Raw genomic sequence first — 22,628 nt, forward strand, 5'->3', positions numbered from 1 at the left:
AAATAATGAGCTGATACCGCAAAGAACCGTCACCGGATGGCGGATTTGCATGGACTATCGCAAACTAAATGCGGCAACAAAGAAGGATCATTTCCCATTACCTTTTATTGACCAAATGCTGGATTGTCTAGCTGGAAAGACTTCTACTACTTCTTGGATGGGTATGCCGGTTATAACCAGATCATGGTCGCTCTTGAAGATCAAGAAAAGACCACATTCACCTGTCTGTATGGAACATTTGCGTTTCGACGCATGCCGTTCGGCATCTACAATGCGCCGAGCACTTTCCAAAGATGTATGATGGCCATCTTTTCGAAATATCTCGAAGACTCCGTAGAAATATTCATGGACGACTTCTCTGTATATGGGCACACATATGAAGTCTGTCTTGACAACTTGGAGAAGATATTGAAAAGATGTGAGGAGATGAACCTCGTGCTTAATTGGGAGAAATGCCATTTCATGGTGAAGAAGGGCATTGTGCTTGGGCACAAGGTCTCTAGGGACGAGTTGGAGGTGGACAAGGCAAAAATTGAAGCGATTGAAAAGCTCCTACCTCCAACAAGTGTAAAGGCTGTCAGGAGCTTCTTGGGACATGCTGGATTTTATAGACATTTTGTCAAAGACTTCTCAAAGATTGCATGACCGCTGAGTGCGTTGATGGAGGCAGATAGAAAATTTGACTTTGATGACAATTGCCTCAACGCATTCATGATTTTGAAGAACGCATTAACGACCGCGCCCGTGTTGATCGCACTAGATTGGACACTTCACATTGAAAATGTGCGACGCGAGCGGGTATGTGATGGGAGCAGTGCTGGCGCAGAAGAGAAAAACATGCTACATCCCATCGCATATGCGAGTAAGACTTTGAATCCTGCTCAAACTAACTACACCACCATAGAAAAAGAACTGCTTGGGTAATATTTACGTTGGGGAAATTCAGAGCATATTTGCTGGGAACAAAAGTACTCATCCACACTGACCACTCGGCAATAAAATATTTGATGACAAAGAAGGACGCGGAGCTGAGGTTGATTAGATGGGTTCTCCTCCTTTAGGAATTCGATATGGAAATAATTGATCACAAGGGGATGGAGAACCAAGTTGCGGATCATTTATCCAAATTAGAAAATCCCGAGGTTGACCGCAATCAGTCCAAAGTGAGCGCAACGTTCCCAGATGAGCAGCTATTTCAGATTGAAGAATTTCCATGGTACGCAGACGTGGTAAATTATCTGATTTTCGAGCAATTTCCCGAAGATTATACCGACCACCAAAAGAGGCAGCTTAGACATGAATGCAGATCTTATTATTGGGATGAGCCAAATCTGTATAAGAGGGTCATACCAGATTCTGCGACTGTGTACCGGATGTTGCTCACCAACGCATATTATCGCAATGTCATGACTCGCATTATGAAGGGCACTTTGGAGGCCAACGCACAACAGTGAAAGTATTACAAAGTGGGTATTATTGGCCAACACTATTCAAAGATGCAAGAGACTACGCGATGAAGTGTGACCGGTGCCAACACACGGGTAATATTTCATGGAAACATGCGATACCCATGAACACCATTTTAGAACTAGAGTTGTTCGACGTCTGGGGCATTGATTTCATAGGACAATTCCCACCATCGAATAGTCACAGATATATTTTGTTAGCCATCAACTACATGTCTAAGTGGGTAGAAGCAATAGCATGCACTGCAAGTGACGCGATGGTAGCCTCCAAATTCCTGAAGAAGAATATTTTTACTCGTTTTGGTACTCCACGTGCCATAATAAGTGATGAAGGTACCCACTTTGTCAATCACACTGTCAAAGAATTGCTGCACAAATATAATATCTTCCATAAAGTGGCTACCGCATACCATCCACAGACAAATGATCAGGTGGAAGTGTCGAACCGGGAGATCAAGTTGATAATGAAGAAGGTGGTGAAACCTTCGCGAAAAGATTGGGCAACAAAGCTGGACGATGCATTGTGGGCTTATAGAACCGCCTATAAGACACCTATAGGCATGTCTCCGTATGCGTTGGGTATTTGGTAAAGCATGTCATTTACCATTGGAGCTGGAGCACAAAGCACTGTGGGCGGTGAAAAGGCTAAATTTCGACTTAAAGGCAACAGGGGAAGCAAGAAAACTCCAATTGGTCGAGCTGGAGGAATGGAGAACTCACGCATATGAGAACGCAAAGATCTACAAAGAGCGTGCAAAGCGCTGGCACGATAAACAATTATGTGGAAAGAATCTCCAAGTCGGGCAAAAGGTCTTGCTATGTAATTCACAGCTACGGCTCTTCCCTGGAAAATTAAAGTCACGTTGGTCTGGACCCTTCATAATCAGAGAGGTATTCCCGCATGGCGCGGTCTAGTTATCCAATGACGACGGGATCAACATATTCAAAATTAATGGGCATTGAGTGAAAATCTATCGCGGAGAAAACTGGAATTGCAAGGTCGCCTCTGTAGCCCTGAGAAATCCGGAATGAAGAAAAAAAGATCGAGTAGCCCCTGCGTTGGCATGCGACAGAAAATCATCTGGGGCGCAAGTTTTTTGGGATATCCTTTTCTTACTAATGATTCATGAACTCTCACTACCTTTATGTAATTTCGTTTATCGTTTATCTAAAAAAAATGGTGGTTTTGTTAACTTTGTTTTATTATTATTTGACCCTCTCAATGTTTTTTTGCAACGATCGAGGTGAACGATTGCGGAGGTGATACACGAAGACGCAACTACTTTATTTCGTCACTGCAATCCAAAGAAAGTAGATCGCCGCAAAGCAGGATGTGTCAACAAATAATGCAGGCGATAGCGCAAATTTGGGGGTTGTATTTTTCCTTGACTTTATTCCAAATTTTGCACTATCACATCGCATTTTAATTTTGAAAATTTTATTACTGCATCCACTTTGGTTGGCGCAATCATTTAACATTGATAAATTTAGCAAGTCACCACATTATTTCTCTTTGCCAATTATGATTTCAATGATGAAATGCATGCTTCTATTTTTCGTATATGCTAAAGTCAACTTAATTTTAGGACAATCACCTCATGAAATATTTCTAGAAGTTAGTGGTCTGCTAGTTTTCTTTCAAACTGACTTTTTACGAAACTTCTTAAGAGCATCACACGACTTCTTTCAACCTTTTGGCAATGAGGACATTGCCGCATTTTAAATTTGGGGGTGTGGTATTTATTTTTCGACCTTGTTTTTTTTTTTTTTTGCTTAAAAAAAATAACGTTGCGATCAGATCTTACTCGTAGTTGGATGTCCGCATGACATACGGGGGGCAAGCCAAAACGAAGGTAGGAATCGTGATCAACACATAAATAGAATGATTACAACTCCGCTGCCAAATAGGCATGAGTTTAGACTGAGAAAGAGTGCCTTGCTTGTAGTTGGATGTCCGCATGACACACGTGGGGGCAAGCCAAAACGAAGGCTAAGCACTTGGATCAGCGTAAGGTCATAGAAAAAAAAATTATATGTCTAAAATACGCAAGGATAAAAATCATTGGAAACACCGAGTGAAAAAGTTTTTTTGAAATAAATCATGCGATGCCTTGGAATCTAGTAAAGTCTTTTTGAAGGTTAAACTTGCGGTCTCTAAATTTTAGAAATATATTAAAAAAAGACCTGGATGCGAATTAAGGCGATTTTGGTGTATAGGATGTGAATAAGGCATCCTTGAGAAATCTAGGAAAGAGAAGGCGGTCGACTTTCTAAAGAAAATCTTTAGCTTATGCTTGAGGACAAACATTGTTTAAATTTGGGGGTATGATAACGGGCAGAAATGTACGTTATTACAGCACAAAGTTATAAAACAATACAGGGTTACGATGATAAAAATATACAATATTGCGTCCAAAAGCATTAAGTTTACAATATGACGATCGCATGCGTCCATCGCATTAAAATAGTTAACTTATATATTTTTGTGCAGAATATGCATTGACGCAAGGCAGAAAATGCGATCCAAAAAAATCAATGGTCGCGTGCATTAAGAGATTGCGTTAATGCAAGGCTATGCGATCATTTGCGCTCGCGATTATCTACTCAAGAAAGTTGCCACATAGAGTCGGCGCATCATGGTGGGCGCATCTGGGGGAAAAGTGTAATAAATTGCGATGGGACAGAAAGCTGATGACGGTCGATTCTGAATTAAGTTGACAAGCCGTTGACGAACTACTGTAGCAAGTACACTCAACTTTTCGGTGATAAATATTCGGTACATCAGACAAAGAATTAATGCCATCCCATCAGTGCAATCATAAGAGAGAAAAAGCCTTTCACCTGAAAGCTCTATAAATACCAGAGGCCACCTTTAGTGAAGGAGTTCATTCAGTTAGATAATTTTCCATATAGATACTTAACCTTGTTCATAGTTTTCTTATATTTAGAAGGCGGAGTGAGAGAAGGGAAGAGATGCCGGAAGATTGCCCTGGTTAGCTCGAGAGAGAACCTAGGAGGCATGGAAAAATAGAGAGAAGGCCGACTCTTGCGAGAGCAAGATTATCTTTTGAGCAGAATAGAGAAGAACAGTGTAAAAGCCTTGGGAAGCAAGAGATTGCTACCAGGCTCTTTATTCTCATTCCACATTGTCATTCTCTATTTCGATTATATATCTATAAAATGGAACTTGCTTATCTACATCTGTTCACTCTCTTAAAAGCATGCATGAGTAGCTAAATCTATCAAATTGGTTGAGAAGAACTTAGCTAACATGACCTAGGATTTTCATCGCATGCGATCATCTTATCTTATGTTGCCCCCATCACCCCTTTAGAGTTACTTGAGAGAGAGTCTAAAGAAAGAACCTAAGACTTGAGAGAGCTAGGTTAGAATTTAGACTCGAGAGAGCAATATTAGATCTGCATAAGCAAGAGATAAAGACTTAGAGATAAACTCTGTTTGTCAACATGCATCGCATGCACCCTAGAGATAGGTTATGGTATTATGCGGTCCCCTTGTATGTGTGTGTCAATTGTCATCGCATAGGCAAGAATAGAGGCTTATGTGTAGGTTCTATAGACATCATCGCATATATTGCATGCATTCTAAACTAGAAGCCATAACATTTGCGTTGAGAGATGATTTGCCATTGTATGTGTGTAGCATGATCACATAACATGAACACAATCCTAGGAAGTGTTAGCTGAACCTCTTCTCAACTCATTCCTCCGCATATTCATCGCATCTTCCATAATATTAACTCTTTTCTTAACTCCGCCGTATACATTTTATACTATAAACAACAAACCGACAACTCTTTGATTTATTTGTTACCGCAAAGTAATCTAAAGATTATTGCCGCATACTATTTTCCTTAGTCCCTGAGTTCGACCCTGAACTTACCAGGAAACTCAATAGGATTTATACTTGGGTCCTACTGAGAAAACCTTTGCACAACGCATTTTCCATCACCGTAATTCCTTTCATTATTTCACCGCATAAAATAACGCACCACCTGCTCCTGCCACAACCTTCACTCGCACTTCAACATCACCCAAAACCCTCCAAAAATCCCAAACCTCAACCCGACCTAAACCTTCCACTCCAACCCTTCCAAAACCCCAACCTACTTCAATCAAGTCGCCGCGGCAGCTTACGTCTAAACGACTTACCTCATCTTCTGCCGCATGACCATATAGAAAACCTGCCCCAGCACAACCATTACAAACATCACCCTTTTTGTGTTGACGCATGACTCAATCCCGGAGCATCTCCGCATCGCTCCATCACCTGCCATGTGTCCATTGGCCCCCTTCTCCATTCAACCCTTGGCCACAATTTTTCCTTCTGAGGGAGGCCAAGCCAACCAAGCCACCTAACCTTCCTCACCCGGTTCACCGCATACCCCTTCTACCACCCCTTCTATCACCCCACCCGAACCCACTAGTAATCCTCCTAGCTCTGATAGTCCCGTGTTAGAGTGCAACCCAACATACCCCACAGAACTGGCTCGAATAGATGAACAAGAGGTTTTCAGACCCATATTAGCCAGTTTAGACCCTAGTGGATGAGGCTGAGCGTTATGCAATTTTGTTGGAAGAGGAATTGGAAGAAGAAAAAAATGAAGAAAGAGAGAGAGAGAAGTTAGCCCTGACGCATCGCATCCATGACAATTTGATGCGAATGATGGGCCATCAAAAAGAAAAAAAAGATTAATTATGGATGAAGTTGATGAAGATGATGAGGATGAAGAGCATGTTGCAACTGGCCCTGTTGGTTTAATGCATGAACATTTCTTTGACTCAAGTACGACAGAACGTAGGCTCGAGAAGTATAGGCCTGCGCGTCAAGGGCAAAGAAAAACAACACTGCAAAAGGAATTAGAAAAAGAGTTAAGAGGACTTACTCGTGAGGTGAGACAGTTTGCAACTGGGAAAAGCAAGGTGACAATTGCGTCACCAAGGCAAGTGAAGGGAAGAAATTGCCAATTTAATGACATATTGCAGAGAAAGGGTTCTTCCCTGAACGTAGCCCACTGCCCGCATACATAACGAACACAGTAGACGTCTTAGGCTGGCATCAACTATGTGTTGGTCTTATAAGGATTTGGCCTGATCTCATTCGCCGCTTTTATAGGAGTGAATTCGATGAAAAGAAGGACACGAACCCTATAGACAACACTTTGGTATGCTTCTCTTCTAGAATGATTAAAGAAGTGCTCGACGCAAATAATAACCCAGACGCAGAAGGAAACCGCATCCTGGAACAGCCAACTCTAGATCATTTAAAGGATGTGTTAAGAGTAGTGGCCAAACCTAGAAGCCAATGGCAGATTTCAAGAACGGGAGCTATGATCTTGGCTTCCAGGAACCTCACACTAGACGCGAGCCTATGGCTTTACTTGATCAAGAACCACATCATGCCAACAACGCATGATGAGACGGTATCCAAAGAACGTGCCTTGGCCATCTACTGTATTATGTAGCGCATCCCTCTTGACATTGGAAAAACTATAGTATATCAGATCAAGGCTGTCAAGAGGAAGCCACACGACCAGTTGTATTTCCTATGGCTTATTTGTGCGCTATGCGAACACGCGGGCATCCTTCTGGGGGATGGCCATGTAGAGGTCGATCATTTTATGGACATCAAGTTAATCAGGCATTTGCTTCGTGGTTCATCGAACTAACCTGCCTTACCACCTAGAACCACAAAAACAAAACCTCAACCTTCTAAACGTGCGACAAAGAAAAGACGTGTCCGGGAAGTGGAACACAACGATGATGCTTCCGTAAATGAAGAATCTGAAGCAGAGCCAATGTTGGAACACGAAGAAGCATGCCTCGATTTAAACTTGCCTCTCCCTGCCCTAACTTTATCCTCACTAGTCGATGAACCAATTGATCCGATGCATCAAGCTGACACAAATGAAGATCAAATTGGTGAGACCTTTAGCCCCTGCCCTTCTCCTTTACAATCTCCTGTTTTGCCCTCCTTCATCCCTCCATCCACCATGCGTCTCCCCTAACCCAGTCTATGAACCAACTGGGTTAAGAACAAGTAACACACAAAATTCAGAAGACCCAGTTGAGGAGATGCATGAAACTCAAGCCCCACCTCCAGCGCAGACCAATATGGATAAGCTAAAAGAGTTCATCCAGGAACAAATCAGACTGTTGGATGCATCCATGGAAGCACTCCATATGCAGATGGCCACCTTGCAGCACCAAAATGTGGTACTAAGGGATTATATGCGGCAACAAAAGCAGAGAATGCAGGACCAGTTCAATTTCATGACGCAATACATTAACCAAGTTCTGATGGGGATGTTTGCCTTACCCCCTCTACCTACCCACCTGATCAACCCTTTATGCTTCATGAATGAAGACCCTAGACTTGAATGCAGGGATGATGCACCAGCACAATAGAAATTTAGGGGTGTTATTTTTGTTTTATGAATTTTAATTAATCTTTTGTAGAAGTTAGTTTTGTATAAAGTATCCCAATGCATTTATTTTAAGTATTGAATGAGACATTTCATTTTTCATCCTTGCGTTTGTTCTGTGTATACCTTTCTTAATTCTTTGATTGTTTTCTTATCTTGTGCTCTAACTAAATACCTTGATGATATTACCAATGTAAAACTTCTAAGTCTAGAGTTAGCATTAAGAAAAATCAAGTTTGAGCTTATCAAAAAAATCAAGCATATGTTTTATCTCTAACGCGTGCAAGCCTCAACTCAAACCTCCTTTTGAAATTCTCAAAGAATTTTTTTTATAATTCTCTTTCAGCAATGAGGACCTTGCTGATCTCCAAAATTTCGGGGGTAGGGGAGGTTCGAGTTGATGTGTTTCCGACCAAAAAAAAAAAAAAAAGTTTTGGACGTAATAAGCGAACTCCTCTGTCAACACTTTATAAAAGAAAACTTCAAGTTGACAAGAGGTGAGATTGGGAATGACACTTAGTCGATTCTTATTGACAATCACATTTATAATCACATTCCCCCGTTCTTCAAAGTTTGACAGTCTTAAGTTTATTATGTGCAAACCTCTGCTCAAACCTCTTTCACCGCATCTTGGAATAATTTTGTCTTTAGCTTTTTGGAAAAGACCTTGCCGCTCTCTAAATTTGGGGGTAGGAGCGGTCCGAGCAAATGCGATCATTATAAACATTGCGATGATTATTAAAAAAAAATCATCATAATAAAACTCTACTGTTAACGCAAAGGGGAAACCCAAGCTGATAAGAGTTAAATTGTGAAAGGTACCTACCCATAGTTGGATACTTCGCATGACACTCGTGCAGGTAAGCCAAAACGCAAGTAGGTGACCAGAATCAACGCATAATAACAACTTCAATGTCTGGCGCAAGCTAAAATTAGCTAAGACAAGAATTGAGTTGAATATGGCACGCAACCGAAGTTGGATGCCCGCATGACACCCATAGGGGCAAGCCAAAACGAAGAATGTAACCAGGTTCAATGCCTCAATCTAATAATGAATCGCAAAGCCTTGAATTGTATTGAACGATCGCATTGTAAAAAGCTAAAAGAAAAGTTGTCTGCGATGAGTAAAAAGTTTTGAGCAGAGGCTTGCCAGAATTAACTTAGAAAATATCTCTTAGAAGAAGTGGCTAAGTTTGAGGAGAGTGCTGCTGAGGATAGAGGTACAAGTGACTTATATTTTGAGAGGTTGATCAACACAAAAGAAGAGTCAGAGGGCAAGTTTCGAATTTCCTTAGTATGAGGCATGCTTGAGGACAAACATGATTCTAAATTTGGGGGTGTGATAGTTTGTAGAAATACAAGCTATTGTAGCATTTTATTTAGAATTATGAGAATTGATGAGTAGAATATGCATTAATATTGATAAGAATTATGAGGTGCGATATTTAGCAAGTAATTTAGAAATGATACAGTTAATAAAATGTGTACCTTCGTCACTTATCAGCGCCTTAGGTGTTCCAAAGCGCATGAAAATGTTTCTGGTAAGAAATTTTGAAATGGTTGCCGCATCATCTTGGCACACACTACATCCTCGACCCACTTTGATACATAATCGACTGCTAACAAGATGTATTATTGTCCGCAAGATAGAGGGAAAGGTCCCATGAAATCTATGGCCCATACGTCGAACAACTCAACTTCCAGTATGTTGTTCAGAGGCATAGCATCCCTTGAAGAAATATTTCAGTGCGTTGACAGGGATCACATTTCAGCACGTACTCCATATCGTCCTTAAAAAGGGTGGGCTAGAAATACCCATTTTAAAGAACCTTTGCAGCAGTTCTTTGTCCTTCGAAATGACCCCCATAAGGTGAAGTCAGGACATCCAGCCAAGATGCATTGTGTTTCAACTTTTAGAACACATCGACGCATAATGGAGTCAAGACCTTGCTTGTAGAGAAACGGTTCATCCCAGAAATAAAACTTGCTGTCATGAATAAGTCGTTTCTTTTATTGTGCATTGAAGTGCTCAGGGAACTGTTTTATGGTTAAATAATTAACAAAGTCAGCATACCATGGTTCCCTGTCTTCAATTTTAAGTAGGCGTTCATCAGGGAACGCATCTCTGATTTCAACTTGTTTTTCCTATATTTCCTTATTTTCCAGCCTTGACAGATGATCGGCCACTTGATTCTCAGTTCCCTCTCTGTCTTTGACCTCTACATCAAATTCTTGTAATAGCAGTACCCATCTAATCAGCCTTGGTTTTGTGTCCTTTTTTACCATCAGAAACTTGATAGTGGAGTGGTCCGTGTAGATTGTTGCTGTCGCACCAATCAAATATGCTCTGAACTTCTCAATACCGAACATTACCGCCAACATCTCCTTTTCAGTAGTGGTATAATGTTCATGGGACTCGTTTAATGTCTTTGACGCATGGTGAGAGGGAAATGAAATCTCTTTTGATATGCGTTGATGGCTATGCGTTGGACTGAAGAGTATGCAATATGTGTTAATCTTAGATTAAACTTGTTTTGATGTACACACATTTGGAAAGGAGTCGGGGACTTGTGAAACTTATTTTCTTTTGGGATACATGTTTATTTTGGCCATCTTACTTCATTGGACATATGTTTGTTTCAGAACTATAATTAAGACTTGCACTGTTTAGTTTTATGGATGTGTTTTGTGCCAAGTCGTTGCATACTCAGGTTAAAGCAGGTTCACTTAAGTTAAGCAGTAAGTGCTGGCACCTAGGTTGGTTACTACTACCGTCATATCCTCTTATGGTTTAAGAGGGTAAACTGGGAAGGGAGTGTGACAGTTATAAAATGGAATGACTTCAACAAAATCTCTTTACTACAAAACAAATCATTCTCCTTAAAAGGAAACTCATTTTTAATATTGCTAATATGAATATCTTTAAAAACCCTTAATTCACTTCCTAAATCAGCCTCAACTATGGAAGAAGAAGAAGAACCACCAATTGAAACATCCAAAACCGTATTTATAACATGATCGACTAAAGGATATTTGGTATATTGGTCCTTAACCAATGTTAAAAACTAAGAAACATCTTTATCTTCAACAATCTTAAGAACATGTTGAACACTATTACTACCTATGTCCAAGAAAACTGAAAGTTCAATAGATGATTTAATCTGAAGTTCTTTACGTATCAAGGTAACAAAAGAATCAAATAGCATCCCTCTATGAACTAAAACACAAATAGTTTTATAATCCATATAACACTTTCTGTCATCCAATTGACCACTATTACTGGAAGATTAACCATAACTACAACAAACAACAAAGATATAAAAATTAAAATCAGTTATAACTCAATTTCAAAGTAAGTATATTAATTCACTAATACATGTGATATAAGTATAGCACGTCACTAATATACTATATAAAAGAAAAATAGAACCAACGAAAAAAATAGAACAAAATCAATGTCAAGAACATCTGACATCAAAATCAACTCTAAAATTCACATTGAAAAAAACAGAGAACAATCAAACACTAAGTAAAGAAGAACAAGAACAAGAAATTGTGGATGGTTAATTGCAGTACTTTAACTTCAAAACCAGAGAAAATAAAACAAAACGATCGAAACAAGAAAAATCGAATCCTAAAAATCACAAGGAAGAAATCAAAATCTAACAATTTAGGACAAAATTGAATCCACAAATCGAACTGAATGCATAAACAAGAACAATTACTAAACAAAAAAAAAAGGAAGAAGAAGAAGAAGAAGAAGAAGAAGAAATAGACCTTACCGATTTCGACTAACTGATTGAAATCTACAGAAGTACCTATTCAAATGAGCTTCACAGAGAGAAAAGAAAGAAATTAAGAAAGAAGACACAGAACACACGCATGAAGAAAAAAAAATCAGGGGTAAAATGAGCTTCAGAAATGGAAAAGAAGGAAACTAAGAAAGAAGAGGACACATGCGTTGAAGGGAAAAAAACAGAGGTAGTTTGGAAATAATAAAAATTTCAAAATAGAAAATATCTCAAACGAATTTGATATTTGTCATATTTGAAAAGTTTAAAAGGTGAGAGTCATAATTGCTAAACCCTATTTTTGTATTGCTATCCAATACAATTTTTCTTTAGCCAATTTATAAAATGGTAGTTTTGAGATGTATGCATACATGTAGTAACAACTTGGTATAAGTCTTAGGAAGCCAGATAGTTAAAAAAAAAAGAAAAAGAAAAAGAAATAATAAACTTTGTGGGGGTATTTCGTGTTTGGGAGGAAGAAGAGAGTATTGGGGAGGTTGTTTGATTCAAATCTGAATTCGGTGGGGTCGGACCAGGTTTTGCAAACTCCACCCAAGCTCTATCTCACACTCACACCTACCTTTTAGTTTTACATATAAAATTGATCATTGTTTTTGTTTGTAAGGATGGCGTGGGCGTGGGCGTGGGCTTGGACTGATAATAAATTTAAATGAAAAGAAGAAATGGTCGGGCACACAAGCGAAAAGCAAAGATTATGGTCAAGGGGTCGGCAGAGGAAATTGGTGGTTGGCAATTGGAATTGATAATTATTGGGACTGCATTCTGCAATTGGCAATTGGTGTCAAAAAGCATTTGTTTGTCTACCACCAAACCGCCGTTCTCCTTGTCGCTTCCCTTACTCCCATTCTCTTCTTTTCTGTCGTCGGTGTGGACGACTTGGACTGAACAAAAACTATGAGGCCAAGAACTTGGCCAGATCGCTCCGATGCCTCTCGTTTCTCTTCCTTTTCTCTGTCCAAACTCAAGGGCAAAACTGCGATTGAGGTGGAGGATGACGTTCATGACTTCTCTCGCTACAATTCCAATTCCAAGTCCACTAGCCTCGCCGACACAGTCCACGCCTCACCATCTACCTCTTCCTCCTCTCAATCGCCTTTCTGGGTGCGACCCTCCTTATTACCTCACCAGGATTTCTCTGCCTTGCCTTACGACGTTCTCATCAAAATCGCCGCCTCTTTTAACCTCCCAAATCTGCGAGCTGCGTCCTTTGTTTGCAAGGCTTGGTTCGAGGCCCTCAGGCCTTTGAGGGAGGCTATGCTATTTCTGCGATGGGGTAAGCGCTTCAAGCATGGTCGAGGTGGGGTTCGCCCCAATTCTGACAAGGCTCTTAATTCCTTTCTCAAGGGTGCCGCTCGTGGCTCCACCCTTGCTATGGTTGATGCTGGACTTCTCTATTGGGAGATGGGCAACAAAGACGAGGCTATTACCTTGTACCGAAAGGCTGCCGACCTAGGCGACCCTGCTGCCAAGTGCAATTTAGGAATCTCCTTTTTGCACGGTATTTATTATCAATCTTATTCCACTTCGTTCTCCCTATTATGTTTCAATCTTTTGTTATTATCAGGCTTAATCACCGGACTGCCAACGATTTTTCTTGCTTCAATACATCCATCTTTTGTTGTATTTAAAATGGGGAGCAATGTTTTCATTAGTTGCTTGCTGCAGGCCTTCGACTTCTACACTGGCTAATTATGTAGATTTCTCCTGGTGTTTGTTTTGATAATCTGTGGATTCTTTATTCCTTTGTAAGTAGATAACTGATTGAATGGTAGTGATACTGTGTTGAACACATTCATCGCTTTCAACCGTTCCATAATTTTGTCCTATCGATTGTGCAGCAAAACCACCAAATCCGACTGAAGCTGTAAAATGGTTGCGACAAGCGTCCATGGTTGGCAACATTCGAGCTCAATACCAACTTGCTCTGTGTCTACAACAGGGTCATGGGGTGAATCGGAATGTACAAGAAGCTGTATGTTATTTCCGTCTTCTTATCTCTTTTGCATACGAGGGAGAATTATGGTTAGGGTTAATGTTTGAATTAGTTGCCCTTGAATCCTTTTGTTGATGCTCGATTGACCAGTAATGCTGTGTATTCTTTCGACCTAGGCAACTTTTATGAATATACCTATTCTTTACATTATTTTGATATTTAATAACCTTATTTCTTCCAGATTGTAAACTAGTCATTCGTCAGTTTGCAGTGAAAGCTAGACTTTTCAGTTCTTTTTCCTTTCTCTTTCTCATTTTCCCCCTTTTCGTGAAAAAGGCTAGGTGGTTTTCTAAAGCCGCCGAAGGAGGATATGTCCGTGCCATGTACAATCTTTCTCTGTGCTATTCTTGCGGGGAAGGCTTGGTACACAACCATCAGCAGGCTAAGAAGTGGATGAAGCGGGCAGCTGATCGTGGGCATAGTAAAGCTCAATTTGAGCATGGACTCCATCTCTTTTCTGTACGTTTCAAATAAATATCATCTTTTCTTTTACAATGATGTTCGTTGCTTTGGCATTAGGTGTCTAGACAACTCCCTTCCCCCAGTGTCATGTTTCATTAATCAGATTGTTTAAATGAGATTTGTAGTAATGGTTTGCGCGTTGTAATATGAATGGAAAAAATTAAATGTGAAAACAGGAAAAAAAAAAAAAAGGATCCTGAATGTTTAGGTTGACTAATCCACCATCAAAAGAGTGAAAGGAGACTTCGAATACAGAAATTGATGTAGATACTGATTTAAGTACTTGGGCAGGAAAGGGACATGATGAAAGCTGTAGTCTACTTGGAACTTGCCACCCGCTCTGGTGAAAGAGCTGCTGCTCATGTCAAGAATGTAATTCTCCAACAACTTTCGCAAAGTTCACGAGATCGTGTCATGTCTGTTGCTGATAACTGGCGTGCATTGCCTTCGTCTCATTGACTCCTTTTGCACAATGGTTGGTGCACCTCTGGTTTTCTGTTTTCCTTTCTTCTTCTATTTTTTTTTTGGGGTCATTTTCACGCATATTACAAACGAAGGAACGTTATTACAAAAAGTACTCTGGATGCTATTTGTTGTAGCCATTGTATCCTAAAATATTGATAGTCATTCACTATAAAAGTAGCCTCAAAGTGTTGTAATTTGCTCGTTCCACTTATTAGATGGTTGTTTTTGTCTTTTTCTCCAAAAGCATTCAGAAAATCAGATTATTCCTTTCTTGTTTGGTCTTATTTAGAGAATTCTTTCATAATGGTTGTTTTCTGCAGCTCCTTCCCATTTTCCAAATAATATGTATCACTCCCTAATTTGCTAGTTTCAGTGGTTCAGGTTCTGCTGGATATGATTATATTCGTTCATTAGTAATACTGATGATCTATTTCCATTCGCATTCCTCTGTGATTATGTGCCATAACTTTGGACTTAATCATGTTATCCAGTGATTATTTATCAAGGATTTTTGGCCAGGATTTAACTCTCTGATCAAGGCATTTGATATCTTCTTTGTAGGTTGAAGATTCAAGGCCTAACCATCACAATTGTAATAATGTATTTATGTATAAAAAGAGAGGAAAACAATGTTTAGGTTAAGATGTTCACTGGATGGTGACTGTAAGCTTGTTCATCGTAGGAAAACATGCTTTGAATATGAATTAAGTCTATGTTTTACTTAATATTCCTTTTAATGCCCACGATTTCATGGTTGACAATCCCTTAACTACGAATATCATCAATATTTGTAGGATGTGGCCATGATTAAGGCAGGCATGAATACAAGGCTCAAGGATAGGAATCATCTAAGTACTAGTTCAATTCATCAAACTACGATTTTCATATGCCTTTATAAATTTCCAAGTATAGGCATTTCCAAGTATAAGCACTCCCACAATCCGGATTGTTCTATATATGGGGTGAGAAACATACAATTCATATATTCCCATGGGTATTAAATTTCTATATGAAAACTTAGTAAACAAATTATGATGTTTTTTAAATGTTAGATTAAGATGATGGTAGGGCCTTGAAAGAATGAAATATTAAATTAACATGAATCAAACTGACATATAGGGTCGACCAGGATTAAAAACTAAAAGCAAGGGATATTTTATTAATCCTAGAAAACAAGCTTATAGACGAGTCTCAGAAATGTGGATACCTTTTAATTTGCAGACATCCCAATGTAAATGTGTGGTTGTGGAGACAAAATTGGATTAACTGATGAATAATGCACGTAAAAAATAGAAATTTGGGTTTGAAACAATTTCAAAAAAATAGGGCTGATGTTTTTATCTTTATACAGACGCATTCAACTTTATTTTCTCATGTCCTGCAGAATCAGAAGGCAATTGTTTCAAATCAAACAGCAGCCAGCAGCAGAGATACATGAGAAACCACAAAAATCAATTCAAGGCAAAGCAACATGATAAGAAAGAGGAAAAAAATGGTATTCCACTTCGTAATCTTTTTAATTATTCCATTCACGTCAACCAAACCAAAATGGAAAGCTAAAAAGGTATAAGCTTTATTTACACAATTCTATCTAACATTATCATTTTGTTAAGAGGATATAGACATACGATACCCCGCTTTCATCAAACAAAACCAAAACAATTCGAAATTTAAGGCAAACCCAAGTGGCCCTTTGAATGGATTCCCATTCCTGCGTGATACAGATTGAGGTGACCAATTGCCTTTCCCACCAACTCTTTCAACTCTGGGTGTAAGGCAATCATGGTGTGATCCGCCCCTTCCAGCACTGTCAAAACCCTGGCCTGATCCACAATCTCGCTGCTGCCCGCATGAAGTGCAAGATAGCACAATAGAATCAGTCCGTACATTTGAGTCCTTTCATTCTCCCTTAGTAACTTCAGTACAAGAGGCACTCCATTAGACTCTATTACTGTCCTCGAATGCTCCATGCAAAGAAAATTCTCTGGACAAACAAACTTCCCCAGCGAAATGGCAGCTTCTGCAGCCACATCTACATGTCTACTCCCAAGTTTCACAATCAAAGGACCAATCACTCGTGTCTCTCTTGCGGGAAATGTCCTAGCCAACGATCCTATGGATCTTATGGCAGGAATTTGCAGAGTTGGGTTGTCCAAATCATTGATCAATCTCAACATCTGACCCACCACAGCCTTGGCCGCAGGAGAATTTGTCTTGAACGCTGCACGCCTCAAGTCCGCATTGGACTCTGCCGCAGCTGTTATCTCCATTATACACATCAAACAATTCATCTGCAATTCCCCTTCTTCCGTCTCCACCATCTTTGCCATACAAAGCAGTCCTTTTGTCTCACAAATTCTCCTACTATTCGACACGCTCCCTTTTGCCAGCAACCACAGAGCCTCGGCACAACTTATTTTCAGCTTATGCTTTACTTCAGGTCTCTCATTTCCCCTCTCTTTTCGGGAGTTCCCTGCCCTACTACCCCCTTCCATGTTACGCAAAGCGTTTGACTTCGCGTTTGGGTTGTGCTCCATTGTTTTATCGAGTGCCTTCTTCTCTAGGTTCCTGTTGATCTGAACAATGGAATGAATGCTTTGTCTACACACTTCATCCATAAAAGTCTCGAACGACAGTAGAGTAACGAGGGGTCTAATAACATTCTCCCGTGCAAAATCTTCTTGAGCTAAGGGGTCATGAATCGCCATTCTTGCGACCAAACTCGCGGCTTGTGTCTGCACCAGCATCGGGGAGTTTGCAAGAGCCTGCACTATAATTGGGACTCCATGCTCTTCAACAATAGTCCTCACTCTGTTTGGATCATTTGCAAGCGTATAAAGTGCCTTGATGGCCGTAATTTGAGCCTCCGCTGAGGGGCCTTCCTTCAAAAGCTTGAGCAGAGGAGGAATTCCCCCTTCATCGACAATAATGTTTTTGTTTCTCTCATTATCAGCGGCAAGCGAAGCGAGTTCGTTGGTGCCTTCAACACGATCGGGCAATTGACCCATCTGAATCGAGGCAATAGAGGACCAAACCCAAGCAATAATCGGGTCATTACTAGCAATTGGGGGAAGCGAAAGCACGATACCGCCTCCATTGCATTCGAAAATAGTGAGAAGCCATTTCATGTCTCCAACGGAAGCGTCTAGAAGATTGAATAGTTTCCGAAAATCAGTAACGCTGGTGATCGTCATTACGCGGCGAAGCGCACTCTGATGTTTGCATTTGCGTACTAGGGTTAGGGCACGATCGAGATTCTTGGAAACCTCGGCAACCACCCGACGGATGGGACGCTCGTAGACGGCGGGAGTCGCGGTGGCGAATCGAACCGCCATTCGGAGCATTTGGGCGAGGCGATCAACTTGCTTGGCCACTTCAGCACACTCAAGTTTGAAGGACTGGGCTTCGTCGACGGCGGAGCGAACACGCTCGGACAGCAGAATCGGGTGGGACAGTTCCTCTTCAATCCGCCTCTCCTGGGAATCCATTTCAAATACGTCAATTCTCTTGAACACGCTACTGAATACCGATTCCTTGCGAGTGGGGAGTGAGAGTGACAAGGTGGGTTTTCCAATTCAAGTTTTGGTTATGAATCAGAATGAGGGAATATAATAAGAAGGAAGAGGACAATCGGGAATTTTGGTCTGTGTTCGCTTCGTTCAGTCATTCCTTCTTCAATTCTCTTCTGGGGATGGCCATGTGTTGTGTGTCCTGTAATGGACTGATTGGGCCTGCTGTCGTGGTTTTCACTGCACCTGGAAGCGCGTGAGTGGAGTAAAGTGAAACTTACTTATGCCCTCTAATCACTAATCTAACTGTTGATTACGTTACTAATGCCCCGAATGGAAGCTAACTAAGAAGGTGAAGCGAATCAAATTACGGTTTAAGATTAAACTGGACGGATTACGGAACCTCCAAGTTTTCGTTTCTGTTGAGTTAAGTTGCAGCTTTAACTTTCAACCTTCAAGTAATTGCAAATATAGTTTTATTTATTTTAATTTATTTTTTTTGCATTGTCATCAAGACCAAACATTAGGTCTTTGGCATGGTATGGAAAAATTCGAAAATTCCTTCCTCCCCCATCATCTTATCTATATGACGTCAGCGCATTCAAACAATTTAAAGAAATATGATCAAATACTAATAATAATCAAAACAAAAGAAATAGGTCACTTCCTCCTCCTAATCTTACAAAGCTGCCCATGTAAATGATTTATAAGAGTAATATTTAGATGTACACTCATTTTCATGTATTCTTTTCCATTACAAACGAACAAAATATTAAAAAATATATATTTTTGTAAAAAATTTATCATGTAACAACTTGTGTAAAAATCGAGCCCTCACATATTTCCTTAGATGGAGAGAAGAACTAAAAGTTCAAGTTTTGGAAGTTAAGAGTTTAACTAAGTACCTAGACTATGTCTTAGAAGAAGGAAAAATTCTAAGTGTTGGAGGCATAGTAGTTTGGAGTAAAAATTTTGGCTAAGTGTCCAACTATGCTATGAGAATAAGAGTTAGATTCATAGCATAGAAGAGAATAAGGAAAGCATGATGGGCGCATTGGGCATTTAAGGGAGCAAAATTGGCTAAGTGTTGGATAACATAAGACACCACAAGTTGAGGAAACCCTAAAGAGGGAAGGGTTGGACGCATAGACGGAAGCTTGGACACCTAGATGCTATGTGGGCGCATAAATGGGCACATGCTTGGAGGGAAAATGGAGATAAAGAGGACACATGGTATGCCTTGGGTGGAAGAAGTAAGCTATGATTTGAGAAGAAGATAGAAACCAAGGGAGAAGGAAGAGGAAGAAGGATGGGCACATGAGGTTAGAGTTGAGGGTTTGGTGCATAGGAGATCTTGTGGATTTCATTTTGGATCTATGAGGAGCAAGATAGAAGAATAAGACAAACCCTTGGGAGAGAGATTGTAACATCCTGATTTATTTTGTAATTAAACTTTTTTTTAATGTTGACTACTTGGATAAATTATATGAGATTTATGTTTTTGGCTAAACTAAAATATAATTTAATTATTTGGAATTAATTGAGTTTTATTTTGGCTTGCATTTGGAGATTTGATTATCTATGGAGATAATTAAATTTGTTTGTTGGAGTTTTTAAAAGAAAAATATATATAAGCATATATATTTTGAAAAAGGATTAGGGAATTTGTTTTTTTAAAGGGAAAAGGAAAAAGTTTAAACTTTTATATATATACTTGTGGGAAAGGTTAAAAAAAAAGAAGAAAAAAATAGATTTTCTTTCTCTCTCTCCTCAAGGCCCCGCGTGACCCCCTCTCTTCTTCTTCCTTTTTTTTACCCAAACCCTAGCCACCAGAGCTGTCGCCACCTGCTGCTCCGCCGTCGGTCACTGATGGAACACAAGACATACACAGCGGAATAAGGATCTAATTACACTTTAATTGCTTTTAATTAAAAAGAAAATAACATGCAACCCTACTTAATTAATTAGGGTTTTTTTTTTTTGAAGAAATTACCTTTGAAGCTCCTGAAACGTTTTTATCTCCTCCCGAACACGAACAGACCACCACTAGAGCTCACCTACTATCCTCTGGACTCAGAATCGGGTTGTGGGATCCGATGGATGAAACCCGAGAGAGAGAAAGAGATGGAATTAGAAGATAGATTTTGGGTTGGGTTTGGGTTTTTATTTTTCAGCCCAATTTTGAAAACTATTTTGGCAAAAGTGGCAAAAGTTTTTAATCTAAATTGAAAAGTCCATATTTATAGAAAAATGCCATGTAAAATTGCATGAAACAAATTCATAAATATTCAATACCTAGAATCCACTATCTAAGTGGGCTTAATGTCTCCACTATAAGCCAACACCTAGCCCACTATTTTGTTAGTGGAATTATCCAACAAAAGTTTGGATTTTCCCACTAACTTTAGTCAAAGGGCAAAATAGTCATTTTGTCAATGTCAAACTTTGACCAAAAAGTCAACATTTTGATTTTTTATGATTTTTTCGTGTTGACTAATTTTGACCTCCCGAGCATGAATCTGCATTCATTTTCTCGAAATTCAAATCACATTTGAATATAAGGTAGGTCAAAGTTTGACTTTTCAAAGTTAAATGTCAACTCTTTGACTTTTTACATCTTTGACCATTTCCATTATTTCCGAGCTTCCGAATATGAACGTATTCATAGTCTTGATATTTAAATCATATTTAAATATTAAAGCTGTATCTCTAAACTGAAAAATCGACCACTATATCACATATACTTGTCGGTTTCTCTCTCTTCACCTAATTCGAACAATTCAAATTATTCTATCATACTGTTCTAAGTTTATTCCATATGAGCTAGTAGGGGAACTTAATGGACCTATAGATCATGGGCTCCAACGATCCGAGATTAGCTGGCTAAACTCTTTAGATGGAGCTAGTCAACATTCGTTAACTCACGGGTCATTTCACTATAGTCCCGTAGTTGCACTCCACTCACTATAGATATATTTGTGTCCATTTGATATAACCATGATTAGTAAGCTAATCTTCACAGGTTGTTCGTAATCTCGGCTGGGTCATAAAAACTGTTTTACCCCCAAGACTACATCTTGTTTCTTAAGTTCCACTGATCCTCGAATGAACAATTGGTTTAAGGTCCAACCTATAAACCGAACCCTTCTCAGGTCAAGGAGAGGGTGGGGCCCCTTGTTCAAGACTTGGATTTATTACTAAAGGAAACAATCTATCTACTATCCCTATAATGGGTAGGAGTGAATTCCATCTTGCACCCTATGTTCCCAACTATCCACCTGATCTTACCCCTGAAATGGGAGGCTTATTGGGCCAGCGATAATGAGCTGCCCTCACCTATGTAGATCTAAGGATGATTTCGAGTGAACAGGAGTTCATAGTTAGTTCAGGATTAAGATTAAGTTACCTAGGTTATCAATTAACGAAATAGTCAGGTTTATACATAAAATGGTGTTTAGAACATAAAAATTAACTATTTCATGGTTCAGCCTTATGTAAATTCTTTACATAGGATGCCCCCACTTTCATGTCTCTACATGAACGATTTAGGATCACATCGTTTGTACTAACTACAAAATGGGCCGCATCTATAGTATTCCCAGAATAAGGCGCCCAATCTTATTCAAATACTATGGATCATTTTGGCTATATATTTGAACTTGATCCACCTTTATGTCACTACATAAAGTTCAAAGTACATTAAATAGCCTCAGAACCTTAGTTTATTGGATTCAAGATTATAATTTCAATAACAATTTTATCGAAAAAAAAACAGAATATATTTATTAATTTACAAACTACGAGTTTTAGGACATAAAATTCAACAGTTGCATCGCCAGCGCCATCCTTGTTGTCGCGAAGAGCCCCACCGTTCGTCCGCCGCTACCTCTTCCGGTGTCTGGATCGTCGGGCTGATCGCGAGTCACCGCGCCCAAGTCGTTTCGCCATGCAGACCCCCTTCTGCCGCTGCGCCCAGCCGTTTAACCCCATTTCTGCCGCCGCGCCCAGCCACAAGTCGACGCTTTCAACTGCCACTACCTATTCTTGCAAATCTTGAGTTGGGTAAGAGTTGGTTTATTTTGGGCAAGGGTTGGGTTTTTGAGTTTTTGGAGTGTCACTTTGTGTTGGAAACAGTTTTGGTTATTATCCATTGTGTCGACTTTCAGGATTAGGATTTTGGAAGATTTTGGGGCGTTGCTATCAAGGAAGAGACCATTCTATTCGACGGAAAATTTTTGGAGTTGGATAAGTTTTGGGTAAGTTGGTTGGTTATCCTTTGGACTTGGACCCCGAGGATTTATTTAATCTTTGACTCACTTCCTAGACCATAGTTGCTAAACTAAACTTGTGGTTAATGTGATAGGATTGATTTATGTTTTATCCAAGGGTATTAAGGAGTTATTTGTGCAGACTTTTGAGACCAAGTTGAGGTAAATGGTACTATTACCAGTGCCTTCATGCCAGGTGGCCTAGACT

General features: G+C 39.7%; 2 protein-coding genes across 5 annotated transcripts; one reads left to right on the plus strand and one right to left on the minus strand.

Annotated features, from left to right (window-relative positions):
* Positions 1–12,192: 12,192 nt before the first annotated feature.
* Positions 12,193–16,255, plus strand: LOC120075381 (F-box family protein). Of its 4 annotated transcripts, none has more exons than XM_039028722.2 (5): positions 12,331–13,221; positions 13,562–13,695; positions 13,993–14,175; positions 14,470–14,653; positions 16,028–16,255. In XM_039028722.2, exons 1-4 carry the CDS (start codon positions 12,618–12,620, stop codon positions 14,635–14,637), a joined length of 1,089 nt encoding a protein of 362 aa, XP_038884650.2. In that variant the 5' UTR covers positions 12,331–12,617; the 3' UTR covers positions 14,638–14,653; positions 16,028–16,255. The 4 variants fall into 4 exon arrangements, with proteins under 4 accessions (XP_038884647.2, XP_038884650.2, XP_038884649.2 ...); XM_039028721.2 differs by lacking the exon at positions 16,028–16,255 and adding an exon at positions 15,438–15,495; XM_039028720.2 differs by lacking the exon at positions 16,028–16,255 and adding an exon at positions 15,205–15,368.
* ARO4 (armadillo repeat only 4) lies at positions 16,116–18,697 on the minus strand. Its single transcript, XM_039028717.2, has one exon. It carries the CDS (start codon positions 18,129–18,131, stop codon positions 16,314–16,316), a length of 1,818 nt encoding a protein of 605 aa, XP_038884645.2. The 5' UTR covers positions 18,132–18,697; the 3' UTR covers positions 16,116–16,313.
* Between the last annotated feature and the right edge of the window lie 3,931 nt (positions 18,698–22,628).

This window comes from Benincasa hispida, chromosome 4, assembly GCF_027475165.1.
Source record: "Benincasa hispida cultivar pf3 chromosome 4, pf3_genome.v1.1, whole genome shotgun sequence".
In the NCBI taxonomy this organism is placed as follows: domain Eukaryota; kingdom Viridiplantae; phylum Streptophyta; class Magnoliopsida; order Cucurbitales; family Cucurbitaceae; genus Benincasa; species Benincasa hispida.